The following is a 25115-nucleotide window of genomic DNA, read 5'->3' on the forward strand; positions in this document are numbered from 1 at the left end:
CGAAAAAAAAAAAAAAAAAAAAAAAAAAAAAAAAAAAAAAAAAAAAAAAAAAAAAAAAAAACAAGAAAATGAAATACTGATGCCTGCTACAACATGGATGAACCTTGAATACATCATACTAAGTGAAAGAAGCCAGACACAGAAGGCCACTCATTATATGAGTCCATCTATATAAAATATCCAGAGTAGGCAAATCTATTGAGATGAAATGCAGAGTTTTGGTTGCCAAGAGCTAGGAGGAGGGGAAATGAAGAATAATTGCTTAACAGATATGGGGGTTCCATTTAAGGTGATGGAAAAGTTCTAGAACTAGATAGTGGTGATAGATGTACAACACCACGAATGTACCTATTGCTACTGAACTGTACACTTTAAAATGATCAAAATGGTAAATTTTATGTTACATGTATTTTACCGCAATAAGAATTTGTTTTAAATATATGACCACATATTCTGTGATAAACTCCATATTTAATATGCAGTATATCCTCCACAAATAAACACACACAATTAGCGGAATTATGGAATGGTCTGGGTTAACCATCCTATGCCATTAGTAGCAACAAGCACCGTGTAGTGGGCAGTATTTTAAATGTTTTATTTGACCCTGTAAGGTACATATTACTATTTCCAAATTGCAAAAGTGGAAACTGAAATATAGCAAACAAAATTTGCCTAAGATCACATAACTGGCAGACCTGAGATAGACCTGAGATTTGCACTCAGGTTGTGTAGCAGCATGGTGTGTCCTATTAGCCCCAGTACTGTGGCTGAGCTGACCTTGTCCTGCGATAAAAAAGCTCATGTATAATGGAAAGAGTGCTCTCAGCTCTCAGAACAATGATGATAAAGTTTCAGTCCTTAAAGAACAGACCATTTTTATTCAAATCTGCAAGTACAACCATATTTCTATTTATCTTATTACTTATTTGCCTGATTATCATTGAACATACACCTACCATGAAAGAGCTGCAAGAAGTGTAATTCTCTCTCAGTACAAATTTACTGTGCTATGCAAGGCTATTGCCCTGGCCAGAGATGTCCTGCGGTCCTCTGCAGTCATCTTCTGTTGGAACAAGAGTTACATCCAGTTTCTCAAATATATTCCCCCACCACCAGCCCACCCACGTCTTTCATTACTGGGGCTAGATTTAGTAAGTGAAGTGAGGTTTGGTTGAATTGTAAAGCAGAGTCTTGGCCACAAGGCATGCATAGGGCTGAAAGAAGTAAAGAATATCATAGGCGTACGCAATGGGGATAAGAAGTGATGGATGAGAGGAGATTAACTAGAATAGAATGTCAGCCTCCCCCAAGGTACCACCTCAAATCACACTACCCTAGGAGTGTGGCTAACTTGCATAGGATAAACAGAGCTTCTGTATTGCCCAACTCCAGACAGTACCACTTACACTGTGGCCTGTGGGAATGGTGTCCCTCCTGGACTCATGTGGTGGAAAACCTGTGTGGCTGTTAGCAATGGCCCTGCAGATGAGCCCCAGCATCCTATCCGAAGGGATGAAATTTTCAGGACAGTAAGAGCTCCAGGACAGATGTAGTTCTTGGCTGCAAGTCATGTTTCATCCATCCAGCAAGATCCATCCAGGTGAACACAGGATATCCATGCACAGGGCCAATCTCCAGATAGGAGGGCACTAGCAGAAGCTAGGTAGGATTCAGAGGTGGCTTCTATTCCAACAAAAAGATGGGGTAGATCCCATCAGGGTAGAAGAATGAGGAAGAAGAATAGCTTACTGTTTATGTATCTCCATCTTTGTTTATCCCCAACCCAGACTATTTCCAGCCTGTTAACATAGTGGCCTCAGAACCTCAGTTAACCACCAGGCCTGCCTCCCTTGGTTCTGGATGTGGCTGGGGCAAACCTGCCATGGGAGGGAGATTGCTGCTTTTGATAGGTGGTGAGGGCTAGCATAAGCAAGACCAAGCTCCATGATCCCTACAGTTGGAGCACATTGCCTTTTCAGTCTCCTTATGGAAACTTAGTGCTTGAGCTACCACTTGCCTTTTTGCCATCTAAATCCTGAGAAAGACCCTTCATTGTTTATCCCATTTGCTGCCACTTCTATCAACCCAGAAGTTCAGTCCAGGACTCAATAATAATGAAGTGTTTTATGATAGAGTTTTTTCATACAGAACAATCCCCGTTACTATGTGGCTGCTCAGATGGTTGCGTGTTCATGAATGTGGAAGGCCCTCTCCTGGGGGCAACAGCTCAACAGCTTTCTGCTAAGATATTTCCTTTGAGCAATAAGCTATCATACAGTGCAGATGGGTTTTAAATATTTCAACTATTTTCAAGCAGGCCCTGGGTCATAAATGCCTTCATCTTGACTTTCTAATTTCCAGATTCCCTTCACAAGAGAGGGCTCTCGGTGAAGCGAAAAATTGACAATAGAGGTCTTGCTAATCTCGAAATACTTTATTTAATTTCAAAATGAAGTCATTATGATCTAAAGAATAGGGAAAAACTGAACTGTGAGCTTCTTCATGCATTTAAGTGTTTTGGATCTAAAGACTTGAAAGAAAAGAAGAGCTTTCTGAGTTGATTCCATTGCAATTCTGTCTATTAGAAGAGAGACCACCACTCAAAGTCCCTTCCAGCTCTGGGGCATAAGATTTTTGAACTGACCTCTAATATCAGAATTCCTCCACAACGCAAATTTCTGAGAGTCTAGAGTTTCTAGGGACAATAAGACACTCCTATAGCCTCTGTTGAATTAATGTTGCCTGCTCATCCCAAAGTTCATGCTACCCTGTGGACCACCGGGAAATAGTCAGTTGAGGCAGAGGTAATTCAACTCTATTAAACTTTTGCTTTAGTTCTTCAATAGATCTTTCTATTTCCTTCAATAGGACAAAATATATAACCAGCTGTTTCAAATTTACTACTAGAAGTTTGAGTTTCTGGAAGCCAAATAACATTGCTACCCTATTTTATGACTTTTCATCTGAGCAGCAGCAAGAAAATGAAAGTAAAAAGAATTAATCAGAAATAGCAAAAAAAAAAAAAAAAGGCAACTCTGTTTAATATTAATTATGATGATTTATGTCATCATCATTGGATTTTAGGTCACTTAAAAATGAAATAAGTTATACATGAAGACAACTTGAAAGAAGCAATAAATGAAACTAAGATTTCAAAGATATCTTGACCTCTGTCGTGTAAAACATTAATTTATAGAAAAATAATTTTATGATTATGACATTTGCCTTTACTATAGATGTTCTGGTTTCCATGGCTAACCTGAGAGAAGCAATTTATTTCCTTGACTTGTTCTTCGATTCCTGTTGCCTTCAGTTCAGGTGGTTCTCACTGGAAAACAGTAATATCTCGAGCTGGGATTTGATGGGTCAATCACTTGGGCTTCTCTCAAGAGAGGTTTGGACATAGATGGGAATGTGCCATATAACTCATTCAATTACACTATAAAGATAAAAACGGCAGTAAATACCAAAAGCAAATTATCAACAAGTCTCTAAATACAGAATAAATGAAGGTGATATATAATTTATAAGATTTAAATCATTAAAAATAAATGGGTATAAATTAAATCCTTCTTTGACTTAAAAAGAGGGACTAATAATTGCTGCTTCATCTATGCATAACCTGTGTAAGCTGCAGAGTATAATGGGCACTAGAGCCAAACAGTCTAGATCTGTCTGGACTGCCAGTTGCTAGCCTTGTGACCTTAGATAAATTACTTGACATCTTTGAGCTTCAGATTCTTCCACAAAACTGGAAGTATTTACTTCATTGGCATGAATATTAAATGGCAATACACATATAAAACTCTTAGAACATTGCCCGTACTTAAAAACTAATCAATTAATGTTAGCTTTTTTTTTAATCTTCCTGTCACAAAGTTTTGAATAGAGCAAAATATCAAGCCTTTCCTGAGCTTCCTGGTGGCATTCTTGCAACATTTCTGTGCTTCTGAGCCTCAAAACAGCATATACATCAAAAGCCTCACTTGCACATACCTTACAGTCCTAGGACTTTGGAGATGCTCACAGAGCGCAAGTGATGGCTTTATGCACTGTTATGAGGTCTTCTTTCTTGCTGGACCTTCTACTTGTGCACTGTCCCCAGAGAAATGTATTTCCATTGTATAGAATAGGATTTTGGCTTACACATACATCATTATTAGCTGTGTAGTAAGTTCATTTTAAATTAAACAATTAGGTGAACATTTCAGGACACTGAGCAACCTAGATGCCAAGGGTAATTATGCAGTCTCTTTCCTCTAATTAAAACAGCATTACAGCAACATTCAAAGATTTCCACCTGGTCTAGGGATCTTTTTTTTTCTCTTTTTCCATATATAATAGTAGCAGTAACAGTGATTAGGATAATGAACATTATTAAACGCATGCTCTGTGAAAGCACATGTCTGTCTGAGAGCCTCACATGAATTAACTTATTTTATCCTGATATAACTCATTCCACTTTGTCCAGGACTTTCCTAGTGATAGCACGCAAGAATTGCGTCTCAGGAGCCACCCTAATCCCAGGCAAATCGGGATGGCTGGTCACCCCAAACAACACTTAGAAATAGGAGTTCTTATTAGTTTTCCAGGTTGAGCCACAGAGAGGTTATATAACTTGCCCAAAGACACACAGCTGGTAAATAGGAAAGTCTCGCTCCAGAATCTGTGCTCACCACCTTGGAGAATAATTGAACTTTGGATAAGGGATCAGAGAAGTTGGCTTTAGAGTGCCTTCTGACAGGAAGGGCTCTTTGTTTCCTCTCTCAGGGCAGAAACATTGCTTGTGAGAGTATCCAAGGCTGTTCAACACCAGATTTGAATAGGTTAATGGGCAAGTCGTACTCTGTTCTTTAATAGTAACATAAAGCAGCAAGCAGGCACAAGTTTTTAACAGTTTTCATATAAGAAATTTGTAAATGTATATGCACCAAGGGACACTGCATACCACTGTGTGTTATACGATTTCAGCCCTCACATGCAAACCCTCAGTGTCCTCCTACAGCTCACTCCCCATCCTCTACCCTTTGCTATGTGACTCTTATAAGTGTTCCTAATGCTCCCTGATTCTTTAGGACAAGATTTCTTTCTCCACATGAGTCTTCTTCTTCACTGTACCATAGTTTTATTCTCCATGATTACTTTCTCACTTATGTAATATTATAAAATTTATTTTACATTACAACTTAGAATTGCAGAGAAAAATGTGCCATCATTATGTCTAGGGCTGATCAAGAGCAGCCAACCACTGGTTAGTGAGGAAGAAAATTAACTAAGAGTCCCTGCCTAAAGTTAATCCCATCTGCTCATGTGAATGGTACTTTAGGAGACAACTTTCATTTGGATAAAAAATGTTCTTTCTCTCATCTCTCCTATGCTTATCTCCCTAAGGTGGCATCTGGAGACATAAGGAAGTGGCTCCTGCTCCCTTGTAGTGGTGGAAAGCATTAATGTTCCTAGATAGGGGTGTGGTGTGTCTTCTTGCCTGAAGGATAATGGGTTTTTTTCACTCTACACATGGACCAGTCCAGGGGTCTCCCTTGCCAATCTGACCTAATCTCAGTGCCCACTAGTGTGAAACGCCCCCCTAAGTCCTGGCTTGGACAATTCTCTCTGCAGTCTACTGTGCAGAGCCACACCATACCCCTTGCCTCACTATGGTGAATTCTCTGAAATGCTGACTAGCAAGAGCCTCAGCTACTTCTGGCTCCACTTTACTCCAAAACAGAGGAAAGAGTGACCATGAAAGCTGAACCTCAGAGACTCCTTTCTGCCTGGCTTCATGAGCGTGCTTTTAATTAAGTTGGCTACCCTGGTAGCCAACTTAATTAAGCTGGTGCTGAGGGCCACCTGGGAGTGAATCTCTTTCCTAACGGTGACCATTGCCTTTGGTGTTACCATAATGTATCTAATATACTTCTTCTCCAGGCCAAAGCCCACATGTGAAAGGAAGTCAGGGCCCACTTCTGATGGCTTTATACTTCTCTGTCTCTCTCCTTCTCTCCATAATTTCCCCTGCCAGAACTAAAACATATTCTCTTTTACTTGTTCCATGCTATATTCTCCTACCTAACAACCATAGAACTGACCAAGCTGTCACCCTTTTCATACTACAGGTCCTACAATCTATATCCCCCATGCTCAGGAATGATAGGCTAAAGGGAGGTAAGGAAATTTAGAAAATCCTTTCTTGATATGAAAGCCTCACTTGCAAGGCTATTATCTTGCTGCATAACTCAATTTGGGTAGTTAAAAAAATTAATTGCATTGTACTTTTTTGGTACTCCTATAACTGCTGAATATCTACTCGATCACCATTCCCACCACTACTCAACAGCCAGATAGGTGGAGGCTCTACTGTATTCAGGCAAAGGCTGTGTACTCAGAGGGCAAAAAAGAAAACCGTATTTAAAATGGTTTTTAAATATTAGCCCTATAAATATTAGCCCTGTTACATGGTAATTAGTGAGACATCATTTAAATTGCTTGCTTAAATCCCAGGATACAAAATCAGTGTGCAAAAATCACTTGCATTCCTATAAACAAAAATAGGCAAGCCAAGAGCCCAGTCATAAATGAACTCCCATTCACAATTACCACAAAAAGAATAAAATGCCTAGAAATACAACTAGCAAGGGAAGTGAAGGACCTCTTAAAGGAGAACTACAAACCGCTGCTCAAAGAAATCAGAGATGACACAAACAAATGGAAAAACATTCCATGCTCATGAATAGGAAAAATCAATATCATGAAAATGGCCATACTGTCCAAAATAGTTTATAGATTCAATGCTATTCCCATTAAACTACCATTGACATTCTTCACAGAATTAGAAAAAAAAAAAAACTATTTCAAAATTCACCTGAACCAAAGAAGAGCCTGAATAGCCAAGACAATTCTAAGTAAAAAGAATAAAGCTGGAGGCACCCAATTTCAAACTATACTAAAAGGCTACAATAACCCAAACAGCATGATATTCATACAAGAACAGACATATAGAACAGAATGCAGAACCCGGAAATAAGACCGCACACCTATAACCATCTGGTCTTTGACAAACCAGACAAAAATAAGCAATGGGGAAAGGATTCCCTATTCAATAAATGGTGCTGGGAGAACTGACTGGCCATATGCAGAAAATTGAAACTGGACCCCTTCCTTACACCTTATACAAAAATCAACCAAAATGGATTAAAGACTTAAATGTAAAACCCAAAACTATCAAAACCCTAGAAGAAAATCTAGGCAGGATCATTCAGAACATAGACACAAGCAAAGATTTCATTGCGAAGATGCAAAAAGCAATTTCGACAAAAGCAAAAATTGATAAATGAGATCTAATTAAACTAAAGAACTTCTTCACAGCCAAAGAAACGTTCATGAGAGTGAACAGACAATCTACAGAATGGGAAAAAAATTTTGCAATCTATCCATCTGACAAAGACCTAATATTCAGCATCTACAAAAAACTTAAACAAATCTACAAGAAAAAAACAACCCCATTAAAAAGTGGGCAAAGGACATGAACAGCCACTTCTCAAAAGAAGACATACATGTGGCCAACAAATATATGAAAAAAAGCTCAGCGTCACTGATCATTAGTGAAATGTACATCAAAACCACAATTAGATACCATCTCACACGAGTTACAATGGCTATTATTAGAAAGTCAATAAAACAACAGATGCTGGTGAGGTTGTGGAGAAAAAGAAATGCTTTTACACTGTTGGTGGGAGTGTAAATTCATTCACCCATTGTGGAAGATAGTGTGTCGATTCCTCAAACACCTAGAGGCATAAATACCATATGACACAGCAATCCCATTACTGGGTATAAGCCCAAAGGAATATAAATAATTCTATTATAAAGATATATGCACGTGTATGTTTACTGCAGCACTATTCGCAATAGCAAAGACAGAATCAACCTAAATGCCAATCAATGACAAACTAGACAAAGAAAATTTGGCACATAAACACCATGGAACACTATGTGGCCATAAAAATAAAATAAAATAAAAACGAGATCCCGTCCTTAGCAGGGACATGGATGGAGCTGAAGGCCATTATCCTCAGCAAACTAATGCAGGAACAGGAAACCAAATATCACATGTTCTCACGTAGAAAAAGGAGCTGAATTATGAGAACACATAGAGGGGAGCAACACACACTGAGGCCTGTTGGAGGATGGGGAGAGCATCAAGAAGAATAGCTAGTGGATGCTGGGCTTAATACTTAGGTGATGGGATGATCTCTGCAGCAAACCACCATGACACATGTTTACCTGTGGCATAACAAATCTGCACATCCTGCACATGTATCCTTGAATTTAAAAATATTACACGGTGGCTCATGCCTGTAATCCCAGCACTTTGAGAGGCTGAGGCGGGCGGGTCACCTGAGGTCAGGAGTTCAAGACCAGCCTGTCCAACGTAGTGAAACCCTGTCTCTACTAAAAATACACACACACACAAAAATAGCCAGGCGTGGTGGTGCGTGCCTGTAATCTCAGCTACTCAGGGGGTGCTGAGACAGGAGAATCCTTGAACCCAGGAGGCAGAGGTTGTGGTGAGTCCAGATTGCACCCCTTTACTCCAGCCTAGGCAACAGAGTGAGATTCCATCTTGAAAAATACACATAAATAAATTGCCTGCTTTAACAAATGGCACTTTTTCATTGTATATTTTTAAATTATATAAGTAATACATGAATAAAAACTGATAAGGAGAGAATTAAAATAATACAGGAGTAAATGAAGTAAAAAGTGCATGCTCCTCACCCCACTCCCACTTCTCAATATGAAAGTAATCACTGTCGATAGTTGATCTATAACAGTACAGACCTTTTCTTATGCTTTTATTTAAGTATATGTTTTCACATAACAATACAAAATTTTTATTGTTTTCCTCAAGATCAGGGTCAAAGCATAGGTCTTTGTACACCCATGGTATATACAAAGAAGTGGCCAATAACGCCACTTCTTTGTATATACCAAGAAGAACTTAAATCAGAGCCTCAAAGAGATATTTCCATACTCATGTTCATAGTAGCATTATTCACAGTAGCCAAAAGGTATGAACAACTCAAATGTCCATCAACAGATAAAGGAACAAGCAAACCATGGCATAATTCAGCTTCACTAAAGAAACGAAATTCTGACACATGCTACCATGTGTATGAACATTGAAGATATTATGCTAAGTGAAATAAGCCAGAACAAGAGAACAATATGATTCCACTTGTATGAGGTACTTAGAGTAGCCAAATTCATAAAGACAGAAAATATAATGGTTGGTTGCCAGGGGCTCAGGGGAGAGGAAGACGGGGAGTTACGGTTTCATGGGTATAGGGTTTCAACTGGGAAGGATGGAAGAGTTCTGGAGACGGATGGTGGTGATGATTGCACAACCATGTGAATGTATTTAACGCCAATGAACTGTGCACCTAAAAATGGTTTAAATTTTAAACCATATTATCTATAAATTATATGTTTCATATAATTTACCACAATAAAAAATTGTTACCTTCATGGAGCTCATAATCTAGGAGAGAAAGATAATAAGCAAATTAAAATGTAAAAATTGTTTAAGTAGATGAGCTCTTTTTTTTATTGTGGATCAGTTTTTGGTTTGCTACCACTTTAAAGATAAGAAACTCAAGGACAGAGAGGAAAAGAAACACAATCTCCATAAAACTCAGTCTGAATCCTGAGCCAATGCTCTTTCTATTGAATTATACTTCTTTTTGAGTTATTTCTATCGCCTCTGTTTTATCTGAGCCATTCATTCATGTACTAGAAAGAGAATAGACTGTGGCATCTGGGTTCAAATTCCAGTTCAACTGTTTCCTGGAAGTTTGATCTTGAGATTTCCTCTTCAGTAAGATGGAGATAACAAAGCCTACTTCATAAAGATGAAATGTAATTGGTTACACTTACATCTGTGTACAAAGTAAGGAGTCAATGAAAACTAGTTCCTTTCCTAAATCTCTCAAAATGGCTTCTCTGAGTTTGTTGTTTATTTATAAGCTATGTTCAATGTGTAAATACTTACAGTCTAGCAGTTTCAGCAAACATATTCATGTGTTCGAGCTTTTATAAATCACTGTAGAAATACAGTTTCTACAATGCTCAGTTGAACACCCTGGGAAATGAGCCAGATACATTTGTCTGATGCTTATTTCACTGGGAGGGAACTTTCAGAGGATAAGTTTTGTAAAGAATTCAAAATGAGACCTAATTTATTCTTTTTTTCCAAAACATAAAGCCAATTCTTTGATATTTCTACTAGTTATTAAAAAATCAAAGCCATATTCCATTTTTAATCTTAAAGACACTTATCTCTAAACAAACAAAATCTATATAATGGCACAGGTTATGAATGGCCACCTGAGAAATGGGTTACAAGTGTCTAGTTTTTCAAGAAGAACGACGTGTTTCTCAGATGCGGTCTAGTGAATGTGTTGCAGGAATAAAGGCACATAAATGGCATTGTGGAGGAAGAGTGGCAGAAGAAACAAAGAATTCCAAAATGATTCTGAAAGATTTTGACTCAAAAATAAGACCAAATATTCTTGTATTTTTGTATCATGTCTTTAAATTTATTTACCTGTGTAATATATTTGAGTATTTTAACACATAACACATTATACTCTATAATTTGTTATGTTCATGTTAACTTTAGTCTTTATAAAGACCAAACCAAATCTTTTAATTATTAGAAAAAGAAGCCACATTCCAATAAAAATAAAGAAACTACTCTCAGATTTAGTTGAATATGGAAAGCATTCTATATTTAAGACAGCATGATTTCTCTCTTCAACATTTAATCTAGAAAAATGAATTATCCTTTTGGCATCAATTATACAATTATATAAGTAATATTTCAATGACTGAGATATACTAAACATACTATCTGGAATTACCTTAAATATTTATGTTGATGCGATTGCCTTCAGGGTTCTCTACACTTAAAGTGCTTGTTTCTGTCACGCTTTAAGTTCAAAATCTTGATCGTTTTTCAAAGTGTACCTCAAATATCCCCTTCTCCTCCTGGTCTTGTCCATTGAGGCTTCAAGAACTCTTTACACCTCATGATTCATTCGCCCACAGAATATAGACATGATTTCTGATTTTATGCAAGAACACTGTATGTTCAACTTAAATCTTTTTAAGTTCATGGAGAAGGGGATATTTGAGGTATACTTCGAAAAATGATCTCCTGTTCTCCAGTCAGAATGAGTTGCTTATTTCTCTGAGCAGTCATCATTGTGTGTCCCTCCATTATCTCATAAACTTAAAACAACTTATAACCATTGTTACAAGTTCAGATGTTTCTCCCATTTAGCTGCAAGCTTCTTAAGAGCAGGACCATCATCAGGCCCCTATTCCTCTCAACACATATCTGACACTCATCCATTCATTCATCCAACAACAATTTATTCCATTCCTACTGTTTGATACTGTGGAATAAACAGGAAGGAAATACAGGAAAAATTAACAACTAAGTCTTAATGTCATGGGGACAATTTTCCAAGCCAAGAAAGCTCTGAAAAAAATAAGAATAAAAATATTGGTACAGACCAGATTTACTGAAAGCATTAACAGAAGCCTTGTATCACAGAACTGATGTATTTTTATAGCCAGTGTATAGGCTTTTAAGTTAAGGATCTCTCTCTTATACTACTTTGACCATTTTATGTGATCTGAGACTTCTGTGGTTTGTATATAAAAAGCTGGTAGGCTCAGAGTGAGTGAAATAAATCTAATCAATGTTTATTTTCAAAAGAAAACATGAATTGGCAGTAAAAATTTAGAGGGAGGAAAAAGGCAGAAACTTTGTTTTCATGGTAAAGGCCTAAAGTCCAACTTGCAATTCTCAGGCCAACTACACGAATTCTTGGAAAAGAACTTGTTTCCTTTTGAAACTTTCCATTAAAACAAAACATATTGCTATCTCAATATATATGTTACACTTAGATTTATTTCAAATGCCATTTTTTGTATGCGCTCTTGAGATACTAGGTTTCCTATTTCTTTAGCATAAATTAAATTCAATTTTTCAGAGCATATGTGCCAACTTAAAAAAATTATCATTGTCAAACAATTTCTGATTGGGCAATTTTAAGTTGATATTATGCTCCATTCTATTCTCCCAGGTCTTTCTCAGTGCCAGACCTCCTGGTCTTGTCCATTGAGGCTTCAAGAACTCTTTACATCTCATGATTCATTCGCCCACAGAATACAGACATGATTTCTGATTTTATGCAAGAACACTGCATGTTCAACCTAAATCTTTTTAATTTTCTGAAACAATTACCTTCACAAAAGCTAGTCCTCTTCTTTACCAATGTTTCAGAATCACAGAAAGCTATTAATGATTAACATTTCTGTATATATATCTAACTTGCCCTGTCACATTATTGTTTGGTTTCCAAGAACTTCTCCTCTAATCTCTCATTGGCCACTATCTCTAAGATTTTCCAATCTTTTCCTGAAAAGCCTGTCACTTCTTTCATACCTGACCTCTGATGGAGCACAGATATGTCTTCCTCCCCCATTCACTAGAGAATTCAACAACACTCTGTCTTAGGTGGGGACTGGCTCTGTCGCCCTTACTCAGGATCCTTATCAGCTTTTATTATTTTGTTTGTTTGCTTTTAGAGATGTGATCTCACCATATTGCCCAAGCTGGCCTTGAACTCCTGGGCTCAGGGATTCTCCCACTTCTGCCTCCCAAGTAGCTAGTACTACAGGTGTGTGCCACTGTGCCTGGCCCAACTTTCAAAAAACTCTAGTCCATTTCCATTTTTAAGAGTAGGGCATACTGGATCACTGAATCTATTAATTTTTTTCCTTCCTTCCTTCCTTCCTTCCTTCCTTCCTTCCTTCCTTCCTTCCTTCTTTCTTTCTTTCTTTTCTTTCTTTCTTTCTTTCTTTCTTTCTTTCTTTCTTTCTTTCTTTCTTTCTTTCTTTCTTTCTTTCTTTCTTTCTTTCTTTCTTTCTTCTGTCTGCCTTTCTTTTTGTTTTTGTTTTGTTTTGTTTTTTTGAGACAGAGTATTTCTCTGTTGCCCAGGCTAGAGTGCAGTGGCACGATCTCACCTCACTGCAGACTCCACCTCCTGGGCTCAAGCCCACCTCTTGCTCAGCCCCCCAAGTCACTGACAGATGCCGCCGTGCCCAGCTAATTTCTGTATTTTTTTGTAGAGAAGGGGTTTCACCATGTTGTCCGGGCTGGTCTCAAACCCTTGAGATGAGGCAATCCGCCCACCTTGGCTTCCCAAAGTGCTGGGATTCCACGCATGAGCCACCATGCCTGGCCTCTATTAATTTTCAAAACATTTCATTTAAAATGTCAGATTAATTCTGAAACCAAAAATACTCCATGAGCTATCAGTACGACTCTACAGATTTAAAAAATCCCCAGTATATTAGAGCCTAAAACATTCCAACATGGTATCAGCCCTGCTGAGTTCCAGTCCTGGCTCTGCCACAGATTGAGCAGGCTGGAGTCATTTTTTTCTGGATCTCTGAGCATCATTCATCATTCATCTCTCCAGACATTAGTTATCTATTCATATTTATCAGTCATGTGCCAAGGTTATAAGAGTGAACAACGCAGTCACAGTGGTTTACTAAACTGGCTTTCTAATGAGCTGTTACCTCATCTTTATAACAGAAATAATACCCATCTTGTAGGGTAAAATTAAATGCAGTCAAACATGTAACACATGTGGAAGTCAATTAATGATAATGTTTATTATCCAGTACTTAACACAGTGCCTAGCACGTAGAATCTCAACCCATATTTGCTTCATTCATTTATGTATTCATTATTCCTGTCTCTACCCATGGTGCCTCACCACCTCTACACCACCCACCCACTACTTCCTTGTCCCTGAAGGTATCCTTCTCATTAAGTCTCCCAGTTGAAATCCTTCAAGGTGAGATAACCTTTTCAAACCTGACCAGTACAGTTCATAGGAAGCTACACCTCAGCCAGAGTTATTTTGGAAGCTATCTCTGAGGCCCCTGCACAGCTAAAAGAAAAGCATCCACAGTTCATGGCAAGTCATTTACTACCCAGAAAATGCCTGGATTTTCTTAATCCATTTGTTTATTTTTCCCAGGTAATCACTTCAAGATGAAAATGATGCAGTATCTCCCATTTTATTGATGAGAGGGTTTTCCCCCCCATTGGAGTTGCTCAAAGAGTCTTCATACATTGTTAATTGAAACAATAATAATAATTTAAAACATCTTTATTTAAATCTACTTTCTATGAAATGGATCTACTCTCAAATATACAGTTGTTTGTAGTTATTAGCTCACAGTCTGAAAACTGAAGGATATTTTATAAAGGCATTTGTGTGTTGAAGTATCAATATAAAGTGTAACTCTGGAAAGACCATAACGTTTAACGCTGTATGTATTTGTTTCTAGACACCGTGAGAAGTTGTGTAGCAAAGTTGTTCTTCACCTGCTCCCTGAAGGGTCATTACTGCCTATACAGTAAGTCCAGTTTTATTCTCATCAGTCAAGAACCTCAGCCATGGATCCAGATCATGTTTCTATTTCAGCAGGTTTGTATAATTTGTGTTCATCAGGCTCTTTAATGAGCCTGTGGGATATGGGGTTATAATCACTTTTATTGAATTATTCTTTGGCCAGAGTTGATATGTAGATAACAGCAATACATACATATTTCATTAATAATTTTAACCTCTTTTTTATATTTTAGGATAGTTTCCTTGTAAAAGAAGGAATTATTAATCAGTTAGCCAAACATATTAATATCTTAAATATCCTTAGCTTTAAAAAAGAAGAATGAAAGGGAAAATATCTTTGGTTAAACAACAGCAAAAGCAGCGTATTTGGGAGAATAGCTTCCCTTATGTAGTAGGGCTAGCCTTGATTTGTCTAGAGTCTTCCAATCTCTAGTTAATGTTAGTGTTAGTATATTCTTTTTGACATTGTTAAGATACTAGAATGTCTCTTTTTTTCTGTAGAATATATGTACATAGGTGAAATTATGTAAAGAGCAACTTACAACTTGAGAATGAAGAATTTGATGCAGAGATGTTAGCATCAAAAGAGATTCTTATTTGAAAATAGTTATCTCAGATGCACTAAACTTTCATGTAAAATTTGAACATAGATTATAAAATGTTAGTAGTAGAAGGAATCTTAGGAATCATTTTTACAGATAAGAAAACTGAAGGGCAGAACTCAGATTATCTGACCCCTGACCCAGTGATCTTTTTGTTGTCATACATATGTTGAAAAATAACGTATTTTTATTTTTAAAATGCATTATTTTATGCAACTAGAAGCAAGGAGGGCAAAGGCAGAAAAAAACAAAATGCAAATGTTGTAACATGGCTGAAAAGCCAAATGATATGACACTTTATTTACTTCTGTTAATAAAATATTTTCATAATAGCTCCTGTAAAAATCACCAAGAAGACAGTTGTATTTCTTTATAAAATAAAGTCAGGCTTATTGGAAAATAATGAATTTTAATGCTGAATACATTATAATAATAAAGTAGAACTATGGTAATTAAGAAAAAAGACAGATTGGATATGCCTTAGGAATACTGTTTTTTTCTAAAACGAGTCTTCTTATGAACATTTAATAACATCTCATAGAGAACAACTCACATTTTGGTGTGAACCAAATTGTACGTGAATACAGAAAACAGCATTGACTGTCGTCCCTTTTCTTGAAATAACGGCCTTATTTTTCTTCTCTTTTGCTTATATTTTTCACTTAGTTTTCATCAGTGATTTTATATTTGGTTTCATCTTTGGCTTTGTTCTAAACAGTTGTCAGTTTTCTGAAAACAAACCAGGAAATCTTGATGGGTTTTTTTGCCCCTCAGTATTATTTTATTGACTTTGTCTGATTCTTTGTCTTTCTCTTTAAACAAAATCACCAAAAAGCATCTGTGTATGCTATGTTTCTTCTGTGTTCATTTTACTGTAATGATTTCTTTCTTTTTCCACACTTATGATATTGTGTCATCTTCTGCCTGAATTCTGGCTTTGGGGTAAATAAAAATCAAACTTTGACTTGATATTAATAATTACAACCTGGCACTACTCTTGTGCATTGGGCCAAACTCTTTGCCTTTTCTGTCAACTGCACACATTCATACAGTTCTCAAATTCACAGACTCCAGTCTAAATGCTTCTGTTTAGATTGATGATTCATTAAATCTGGTCCTGTTCTTTAAATGAAAAATTGGGTGCTGCATCAGTTTTTGATAATAATAATTTCTCAGATATATCCACATTATGGGTTATGTAATTTATCTATTGCTGGCCCTTAAACTTTTTAAATCTGTGGATCACTAACTTGAGCATTAAGATCCTCCATCTTTTCCCATTCAGTACTAGAAATAGTTCATTTTGATGATAATAATAAAATTTTTCTGGAATAGTATTAATCTTCATTCACTAAATAGAAGGTTTGTACATACAAACCACTTAGTCTCATACATCAGTGCTTAGACAGTCATTGACGTAAAAAGAAGATATGATTTCATAAGCCAATCTCATTATTTTATTATGCATTATACATAAAGGATCCTATGTATCACACTGTATGTACGTAAATGGTATTTTATACTTTTATAGGTGTTCTATACACTTTTTAAAAAATTGTTTCTTTGAATTGAAAAGCTTCTTACATTTATAGGTATAACACTATCATATGTGAATGATTATTAGACATATCATTGATTAGTAAATATACAAACACAAGTTAAAATCTTCCTTTGAAAAGTTTATTTTCATTGGCTTGAATGAAATACATGTAAATGTGATTTTCTTTATGTTCACATTCTTATTGCTCAACACTTAGAGAATTTAATCTGAAAGTTTTAAGAATATTCACCCATTATACATTTTAGAATTACAACTGTTTTTCTGTCCCCAACATACCCACTCCTACTGTTCATATTTGATTAATTTAATAATGAACTTAGTTGTTTAATTTCTACTCTTCGTGATCTACTCTGTATAAATATACTTGATTTTTGTGCTCTACTTTGATTTTATTCCTTAATTCCCAGATCTTTGAGAAAATAAATATGAATATTTATATTAACCATATTCCAATTAAGGAACATCTTTGGGAAATCACTGAGATAAACACTATATTACAAAGGTTAGGCATACTTATGGATATCATTATCACCTGCCTTGAAAATACTATGAAATAATTTTAAATTTCTGTTAAAAAATGAAATCCTGAAATATATCATATGTTTGATCTTTTTTCGTTTAATTTTTTTTTTTTTTTTTTTTTTTTTTTTGACAGTCTCACTCTGTCTCCCAGGCTGGAGTGCAGTGGTAGGATCTCGGCTCACTGCAACTTCTGGCTCCCGGGTTCAAGCAATTCTCCTGCCTCAGCCTCCCAAGCAGCTGGGACTATAGGCACATGCCACCACGCCTGGCTAATTTTTTGTATTTTTCGTAGAGACGGGGTTTCACCATGTTAGCCAGAATGGCCTTGATCTCCTGACATCGCGATCCACCGGCCTCAGCCTCCCAAAGTGCTAGGATTACAGGCATGAGCCACCATGCCCGGCCTCATTTAATTTTTTTAAGAGAGGCAGGGGTCGTGCTATATTGGCCAGGCTGGTCTCAAACTCCTGGTCTCAAGCAATCCTCCTGCCTCAGTATCCCAAAGTGCTGGGAATACAGGTTCATCCACCACGCCCAACCCCCATATGTTTGATCTTTAAGACAGATCTTTTTCTTGTTTCATTTAAATTTGAATCATGTTAAAGTTCAAACCAAGCCTAAACAGTGCCTTGAAATCAATCAAACAATACTATTGAGACAAGACATAGTATATTCTGTTTCTGTCTTTAATGCCCTTTCAGAGCCTGTTTCCTGAACCCCTGTCCATTCAGAGTCATTCTGTGCAATTTCTCAGAGCCCTGTGGGAGAAGACCCAGGCAGGGGATGCTCACAGCTTTGAAACAGCCATGATGGAGTCCACGTTTCCGCAGCAAAAGGTAAATGTTCCTTTTCTTGGCCATGTTACAAGCCAAGATTTAAGATTGTCTTGAAACAGTTTTCCTTTTTTTTTTTTTTTTTTTTTTTTTTTTTAGCAATTTAATTTCTTCCTTCTTTCCTTTACCTTTTTTTAAATTATTATCAGAAAACCCTTATAAGTAATTATTTTCACGTGGTACCATAGTGGATTCAGAATAGAGTGGTACCAGTAAACAAGAACATTGCCCTTTGAGGTCTATATACTGGCACAATATGGTTCCTTAGAACCACACAATAACTGCATGCATACTATGAAATAGAAAAGATTTTACAGCTGGGTGTGGTGACTTGTATTTGTAATCCCAGCTACTCAGGAGGTTGAAGCAGGAGGATGATATGAGGTCAGTAGTTCAAGATTAGCCTGAACAACTTAGCAAGACTCCGTCTTTAAAAAAAAATTTTTTTTAATTAGCCAGGCATGGTAGCACATGCCTGTAGTTCCACTACTCCTTGATCTTGGTCTTCCCAGCTCCAGAACTATAAAAAATACGTTTCCATATTTATAAATTACCCAGTCTTAGGTATTTTTTTATAGGAGCACAGTGACTAAGAAAGAAGGCCTGAACTAAAGTTAGAAGTTATAGGAAGATAGGAGAGCTATTAAGAAAGTCAAATTAACAGGACTTACAGCCCGATAAGAAAAACAGAAGAATCCAGGATGACTCCAGGTGCATTGTTTGGCTAACTGGATGATAATATCACCCTGAAAATGAGAAATCACAAAGTAATCTGATGGAACAGAAGAAGATAAAGCATTCTGGTTTACATATGTTGAATCCAAGCTGTTTATATGACTAACCAGGTGGTGGTGGTGGTTAAATGCCAATGTGGGCTTCAGGAAGAAAGCTTTGACTGGAGATATGGATTTGGGAGTCACAAGCTAGCACTTAGTGTCATGGCAGAAGACTGGATTGCTCAAGGGAAATATGTATATTGAGAGAAAAGAATGGTTATTAATCTCTTCTAGTAAATATTATCAGTTTCTCTCTTTTAGCCCTTCCCAAACTCAAATATTCTGATTATTCTTATTTTGCCTTTTAGATAACCCAGGAATAAGTATTCGATGCTTACTGAGCAAACCAGATGTTCTGCGAGTATATAATCATGGTGTCTGTCCTTGTTTTACTGTTGAAAAGGGAGACAAGCATGCCAATATTAAACAGATTCATAGTACAAACGAGTAGCAAATTAAGTACTCCAGAACTGGTATCTTGTGAAACTAACAAAGTATCTTTTAAGTGATGAAGAATTCTAATAATATGAAAAATGAGCATGATTAATCAGAAGTTTATTTGTAATGGTCTGTAAGACACTAAAAACCCATCAAACTATTGCATCACTGCTTTTTGGATTGGGTTTAGGAATTCAACGTGCAGTATTAAAAATAAAGGAAATGCCACAATTGCTTCAGTGTGGAGTAAAATGGAATTCTTTGCACATTTCATTCAAATTTTCAACTGTTGCATCATGTTTGAAGACAATGCCTCAAGTTCTCATAAATTTTTCATTGCTAACAGTATTTTAACTAGAGGCAACCAGTAAATTAAAACTTGGCAGGCTGTTTCAAATCCTAAGAGATTAAAAAAAAATACTTGGAAAACTACTTTTGTATGTACTCACAAGTATACTTATTCACATTTCTTGTATTCCATGCTAATAAACATTTCTCTAAGGGAAAATTAACTGTAAATCAAATTTAAAATTTTTTAAAGTTTTATAATTTGGTTTGTTCATGAGTAATAGAAATAAACTTTGATATCTGCAATGTACATTGTGTGGCAAAATTATATGCCCAAGTATTTCTCAGGTATATTTTTTCCTATTTTTTATGAAGTATTCTCTGTACTAAATTCAAAATAGTTAAGAGAATGGTACAAAGTCTGCTTTATTTTCACAATAGGTGCCATATAGACATACATTAGTGATTTGAAAGAGATGGCCATGTGCGTATCAGCTGCAATGACAGAGTTTCACTGCAGCGAAATGGATTCAGGTACACAAGAAAGAAAGAAGAAATTCCTAATGCCTGAGTATCTAGAATATAACATTCTGGACAATATGAAGAGAAGTTTCTTATTGTGGTTGCTTTTTAACAGAATCTTGGAATTTTGGAACTAAAAATTATCAGTGAGATATCTATTAAATTGCAAACTGCTTGAGGGCAGGGATTTTGCCATATTTACCGTTGTATTGCCAGAGCTACACAGTGCTTGGCACACACTAGGCTCTTGTTAAATAATACGTATCAATTGAAGAAATTTAAAAATTCTGTCATTTTCTGGATGTTAAAATCGGAAGCAAAGGGACCTGTTGAAGGTCAGTGGCAGAGCTAGAACTGATACACATACATTTGCGATTTCAGGGTTGTCACTGATGAATCTAGTACTTCCCTCCTCTGGGCCCAGGAGAGGATCACATTTCCGTGTCTACTGAAGCAAGGCTGGTCATGTGACTTGATTCAGCCAATGAAATATGGGAGGGGATACGTATCACTCCAAGAGGAATCTTTTAAAAGCCAGTGTACTATTCTTTGCAATTCCTTTTTTCCTCTACCATGATAATGATGATTGTAGGAGCAAATGTTGAAATTGAGTTGCCAGAAGATGAAAACAGCCTGGAATTCTGAGCCACCACACGGAGGGCTTCTGCTCTAGAGAGCCACCCAGTCCCACCACACATTTTGTATGAGAAAGAAACATCTGTTGTTTTGTTAGAAACTGAATTTTTGGTATTAGTTATAGCAGCATAACCTGCCTTTCTTGGTTCATACACCTACCAGAGTAGTTAAGCATGTTAGCTCTGAATCACCTCGCTTTAAAATCTGGCTCTGCTCCTTACCAGCTCTGTGTCCTTTGTCTCTGTGCCCAGTTTCTTTATTTGTACAATGGAAATAATATTAGTACCTACCTCATAGCACTGTTTTGAGACTTGAGTGAGTTAATACATACAGAGCTCTCAGAACAATGGCCACACATTGTGATCTCTCAATAAATGTTAGCCAATATTCTAATCCCTAGCCAGCACCCCACTTCAAATAACGCAAATTCAAACCCGTCTTGCGTGAATTAAGGGAGGTTCAGAGTGGAGGTAGGAGGATGAATCTGACTGATAATCTCTCAAGTTATTGTACTCTGCTACTTTGGTCAGACCAACATTACCAGAAATGTTTTCCAAATTTCAATCATGAATTTTCAGTATAAAATTCAATGAAATTCGGCCAAGTGTGGTGACTCATGCCTGTAATCCCAGCATTTTGGGGAGCCGAAGGGGGCGGATCACCTGAGGTCAGGAGTTCAAGAGCAGCCTAGTCAACATGGGGAAACCCCATCTCTACTAAAATAGGTATACCTGTTTAGAAAAAAGAACACTTAAGAACACACACACATATATATGTGTGTATTTAGTCATTAATTAGACTCAAAAATGACAACTAGATTATTATTAAGATGGGTGAGTAACTTTCTTTCTGAAGTCTTAATTCTCTTTAAAGCTGATCATAAAAATGTTTAAATACAAGATTTTTATATTACAGTATATAAAATGTGCTGATACTACTCAGCTATTAAAAAGACAAAATAATGTTTTTTGCGGCAACTTGGATGGAGCAGGAGGCCATTATTCAAAGTGAAGTAAGTCAGAAATAAAAAAACCAAATACTATATATTCTCACTTGTAAGTGGGAGCTAAGCTATGAGTATGTAAAGGCATACAGAGTGGTGTAATGGATATTGGAGACTTGGAAGCTAAAAAACTGCATATCGGGTACAGTGTACATTACTTAGATGAAGGGTGCACTAAAATCTCAGACTTCATTCATCCATATAACCAAAACCCACAAATTTTCATTTACAGACTTCTTAAAGAGCAATTTGAGCTTTATAATATAATTAATGGTTATATTATAATTTCATGTGCCCTATTTTTCTGCAGTTCTATTTCTAGATGAACTCTTACATGTGCATCAGAAAACATGTACAGAAATACTAACTGAAGCATTTTTTGCAGCAAAAAATCAGGAGCAACCCAAATGTCCCTTGATAGAGGAATGTGGAAAAACAACGTTGTAGTATAGTCATGTTACACAGGCAGGTAAAATGAATTAATTACACCTATATATATAGCATGGGATAAATCTTGAAAATACGATATTGAGTTTTAATAAGCAAGTTGCAAAACTATGATATGAATACTATGATAGCATAAATTTTACTGTATAAATTTTTAAAACACACCAAGCAGTGTTATGCATTGTTTATAATACATACTACATTTATGATAAAAATACACTATATTTAGAATTATACCCAATTTATGATGAGGTTGCCTTTGGGTAAGGAGAAAGTGAGCAAAGGAAGGAGGAAAATGTTACTGGGGAAGGGAATTAAGGCGATCTCAATTTCATCTGTAATTTTATTTTTAAATAACCAGAAGCAAAATATTAGCATTTGTTAAGTCTGGCTGGCAGGTACATGGGTATTTGTTAAAGTGTCTTTTGTAGATGCTTTTCTGTCTTTGTTTTTTAAATTTAATTTAACCTATAACTAATGTCAAAGAGTAAATAATTGATAGGTTTGACTACATAAAATATAAAGTCTGTAAAGAGCAAAACCTTTTATGCACAATAATTTTAAATGAAAATATTTGTAACAAGCATGAAAAACAAAGTTTAACATCCTTAAGCTACTACTATAAGTTCATGGAAATCAATAATCAATGAGCGAAGAACATAAGCAAATACTTAGGAGACTCAGTCCATAAAAGATATTCAACCTCATTAGTAGGCAAAGTAGTCAAAGTTAAAATAAGTTACCCTTTTTAACACATTTTTTAAAATACAATAATCAGTGCTGGCTTGAGCAAGAGAGTTAAGGCACTCACATGTTTCTAAGTTGAAGTGTAAATTATTTCAACATTTCTAAAAAGCAGTTTAGCAATGCAGTTCAAGAGTCTTAAAAATATTCTTGTCCTTTCACACAGTGATTCCACTTCTAGGAATCTGTTCTAAAGAAATAACCTGAAACGTGTACAAAACTTAAGATAAACAAACGCAAAAAGCATTGCAGAGGGATTTGTAAATAGCCTAAATGTCTAAAGATAGGAGAATGAAATTATTATACATCCATATAAAAGAATATTTTTGTAGGTCTAGTCCTGAATCCAGGTAAAAGAATATTTTTAAGACAGATAGATAGATGAAATAGAGAGATAGGAAGAGAGATAGATAGATAGATAGATAGATAGATAGATAGATAGATAGATAGACAGACAGATAGATAGACAGACAGACAGACAGATAGATATAGATAGATAGATAGATAGATAGATAGATAGATAGATAGATAGATAGATAGAGATAGATAGATAGATAGATAGATAGATAGATAGATAGATAGACAGACAGACGATACAGAGAAAGAGAGAGAATTATTTCCTGGCTGTCTCTGCTGAGAGAACAAAAAATACTAACAAATCCTGAAAAGTCATGTTTATGAGACATGTTTAATGATATGAAACACACTTATGGTAAATACCATATTTCAGGGTACAAAATTATTTTTATAAAGAATATTATTTGGAGGATTACCCATTAAAACAACCAAAAGGAAATATAATAAAATGTTAATGATATAGCTCTGGTTGATGGGACTAGCATTTTCTTATTTTTCTCTATATATTTCTTTTATAATCAAGGAAAAAATATTACTTTAAGTTATATTGCCTTATGTAAATGAGCAGTTTACTTGAAGAAAAATAGATTCTAAGACAATTAATTTCCATTATAAAATAAGGATTTTAGAAAGATGGTGGGAAAGTAGTTGATTTATTGAAGAAATGAGAAAGACCCCCGTGGAGCAAGTAGAAATTACTATTAATAATTTCATTTCAGGGTGTGTGCTGCCCAACACTTCAGAGGGAATGGCACTCTGATTATCAGAGGACCAGAGAGTTGACAAAGTTGATTGGAGGATTGCTAAAGGGCCAGAATTTCAGGAAGAAAAAGCCTTTATTAACACATATGTTCCAGTTACCAAAGCACAGGGAAATGTCATATGCTGTAGAAATGGGATCTCAAAACTATGTCCCTTACAGAAAAAATAAAATAAACTACATTTACTGCTGAAATTAAGTGTGCCCCATCTGGCTAACATTTGGTGATTTGTTTTCAGTCCACATTGCTACAAACACACTTGATAGTTCCCAGGATAATTGACAGGAGTGTCAAGGCATAAATAAAACTAAAACACTAATTTTGAGTGGAACCCAAGGAGACTTTCTGATGCTCCCACAGGCTTAGATCTAGTGTTTTGGGTTAAAGTGTTAATGTGCTTGAATACATAAATGCATAAGTAAGTAAACAAAAGGTGGGTTTATTATATATAAGATGTAATGGTTCAAAGTCTTATGAGAAATTTAAGTCTACATGTGTGAAGGAAATGACAAGTGCTGTGGAAGGTCAGTCTCCAGGAGAGCCGTATGAATATATGTTCGAGAGAACCTTCCTTTCAGGGCAAGCTAGAAGGGTATGGGGTTTGGGATTTCAGAACCCCAGATGGGGGTAGAGGATTCTAGGCTTTTAGGCTATGAGCTCAGAACCAGAAAAATCTGATAGGCAGTTTCTAAGTGGCAAAGGTGAGGTAAGAAGATAAACAGAAAATGTGAATAAGAGTCTACCCTAGGAAGCCAGGTCCGGGGGCTAATCCAGTGATTGAGGGGAAAACTCAGTGAAGACTGCAAATCATGGAAGGACCTGGAGGGCAGATTGAAGGTGAAATGTGGATGCAGAGGCAAATGTCTGGGACACTCTTTGCTCAGAGAAGGAGCTGGTTGGAAAGTGGTAGAAATTGAAATACAGAGTTCAGAGGCTTTTTTTAATCTTTAAAGAGAAAAATAGTTCCATATAGAAAGAATGACATGAGAAATAACATGGAGGAGACAATATAATCACAGCAAAATCATGGTAAATATGACTCTTAAGTTCATGTATTCAGTCAAAAATATTTTCTGCAAAATACCTGCTCTATACCAACCACTGTGCAGACACTAAAC

General features: G+C 36.2%; 1 protein-coding gene across 7 annotated transcripts in view; it reads left to right on the top strand.

The window, feature by feature from the left end:
- Positions 1 to 25115, top strand: part of VEPH1 (ventricular zone expressed PH domain containing 1) — a 244302-nt gene that overhangs the window by 174157 nt on the left and 45030 nt on the right. For 6 of the 7 annotated variants that reach the window (XM_073023493.1, XM_008008592.3, XM_008008589.3 and 3 more), the window contains 2 exons: positions 14443 to 14582; positions 17894 to 18028. In XM_073023493.1, coding sequence (XP_072879594.1) covers positions 14443 to 14582; positions 17894 to 18028 — 275 coding nt within the window. Of the gene's footprint in view, positions 1 to 14442; positions 14583 to 17893; positions 18029 to 19109; positions 19693 to 25115 lie in introns of those variants that run through there. The other variant, XM_008008594.3, reaches the window with a different exon arrangement.

This window comes from Chlorocebus sabaeus, chromosome 15 (genome assembly GCF_047675955.1).
Source record: "Chlorocebus sabaeus isolate Y175 chromosome 15, mChlSab1.0.hap1, whole genome shotgun sequence".
Taxonomy (NCBI): Eukaryota; Metazoa; Chordata; class Mammalia; order Primates; family Cercopithecidae; genus Chlorocebus; species Chlorocebus sabaeus.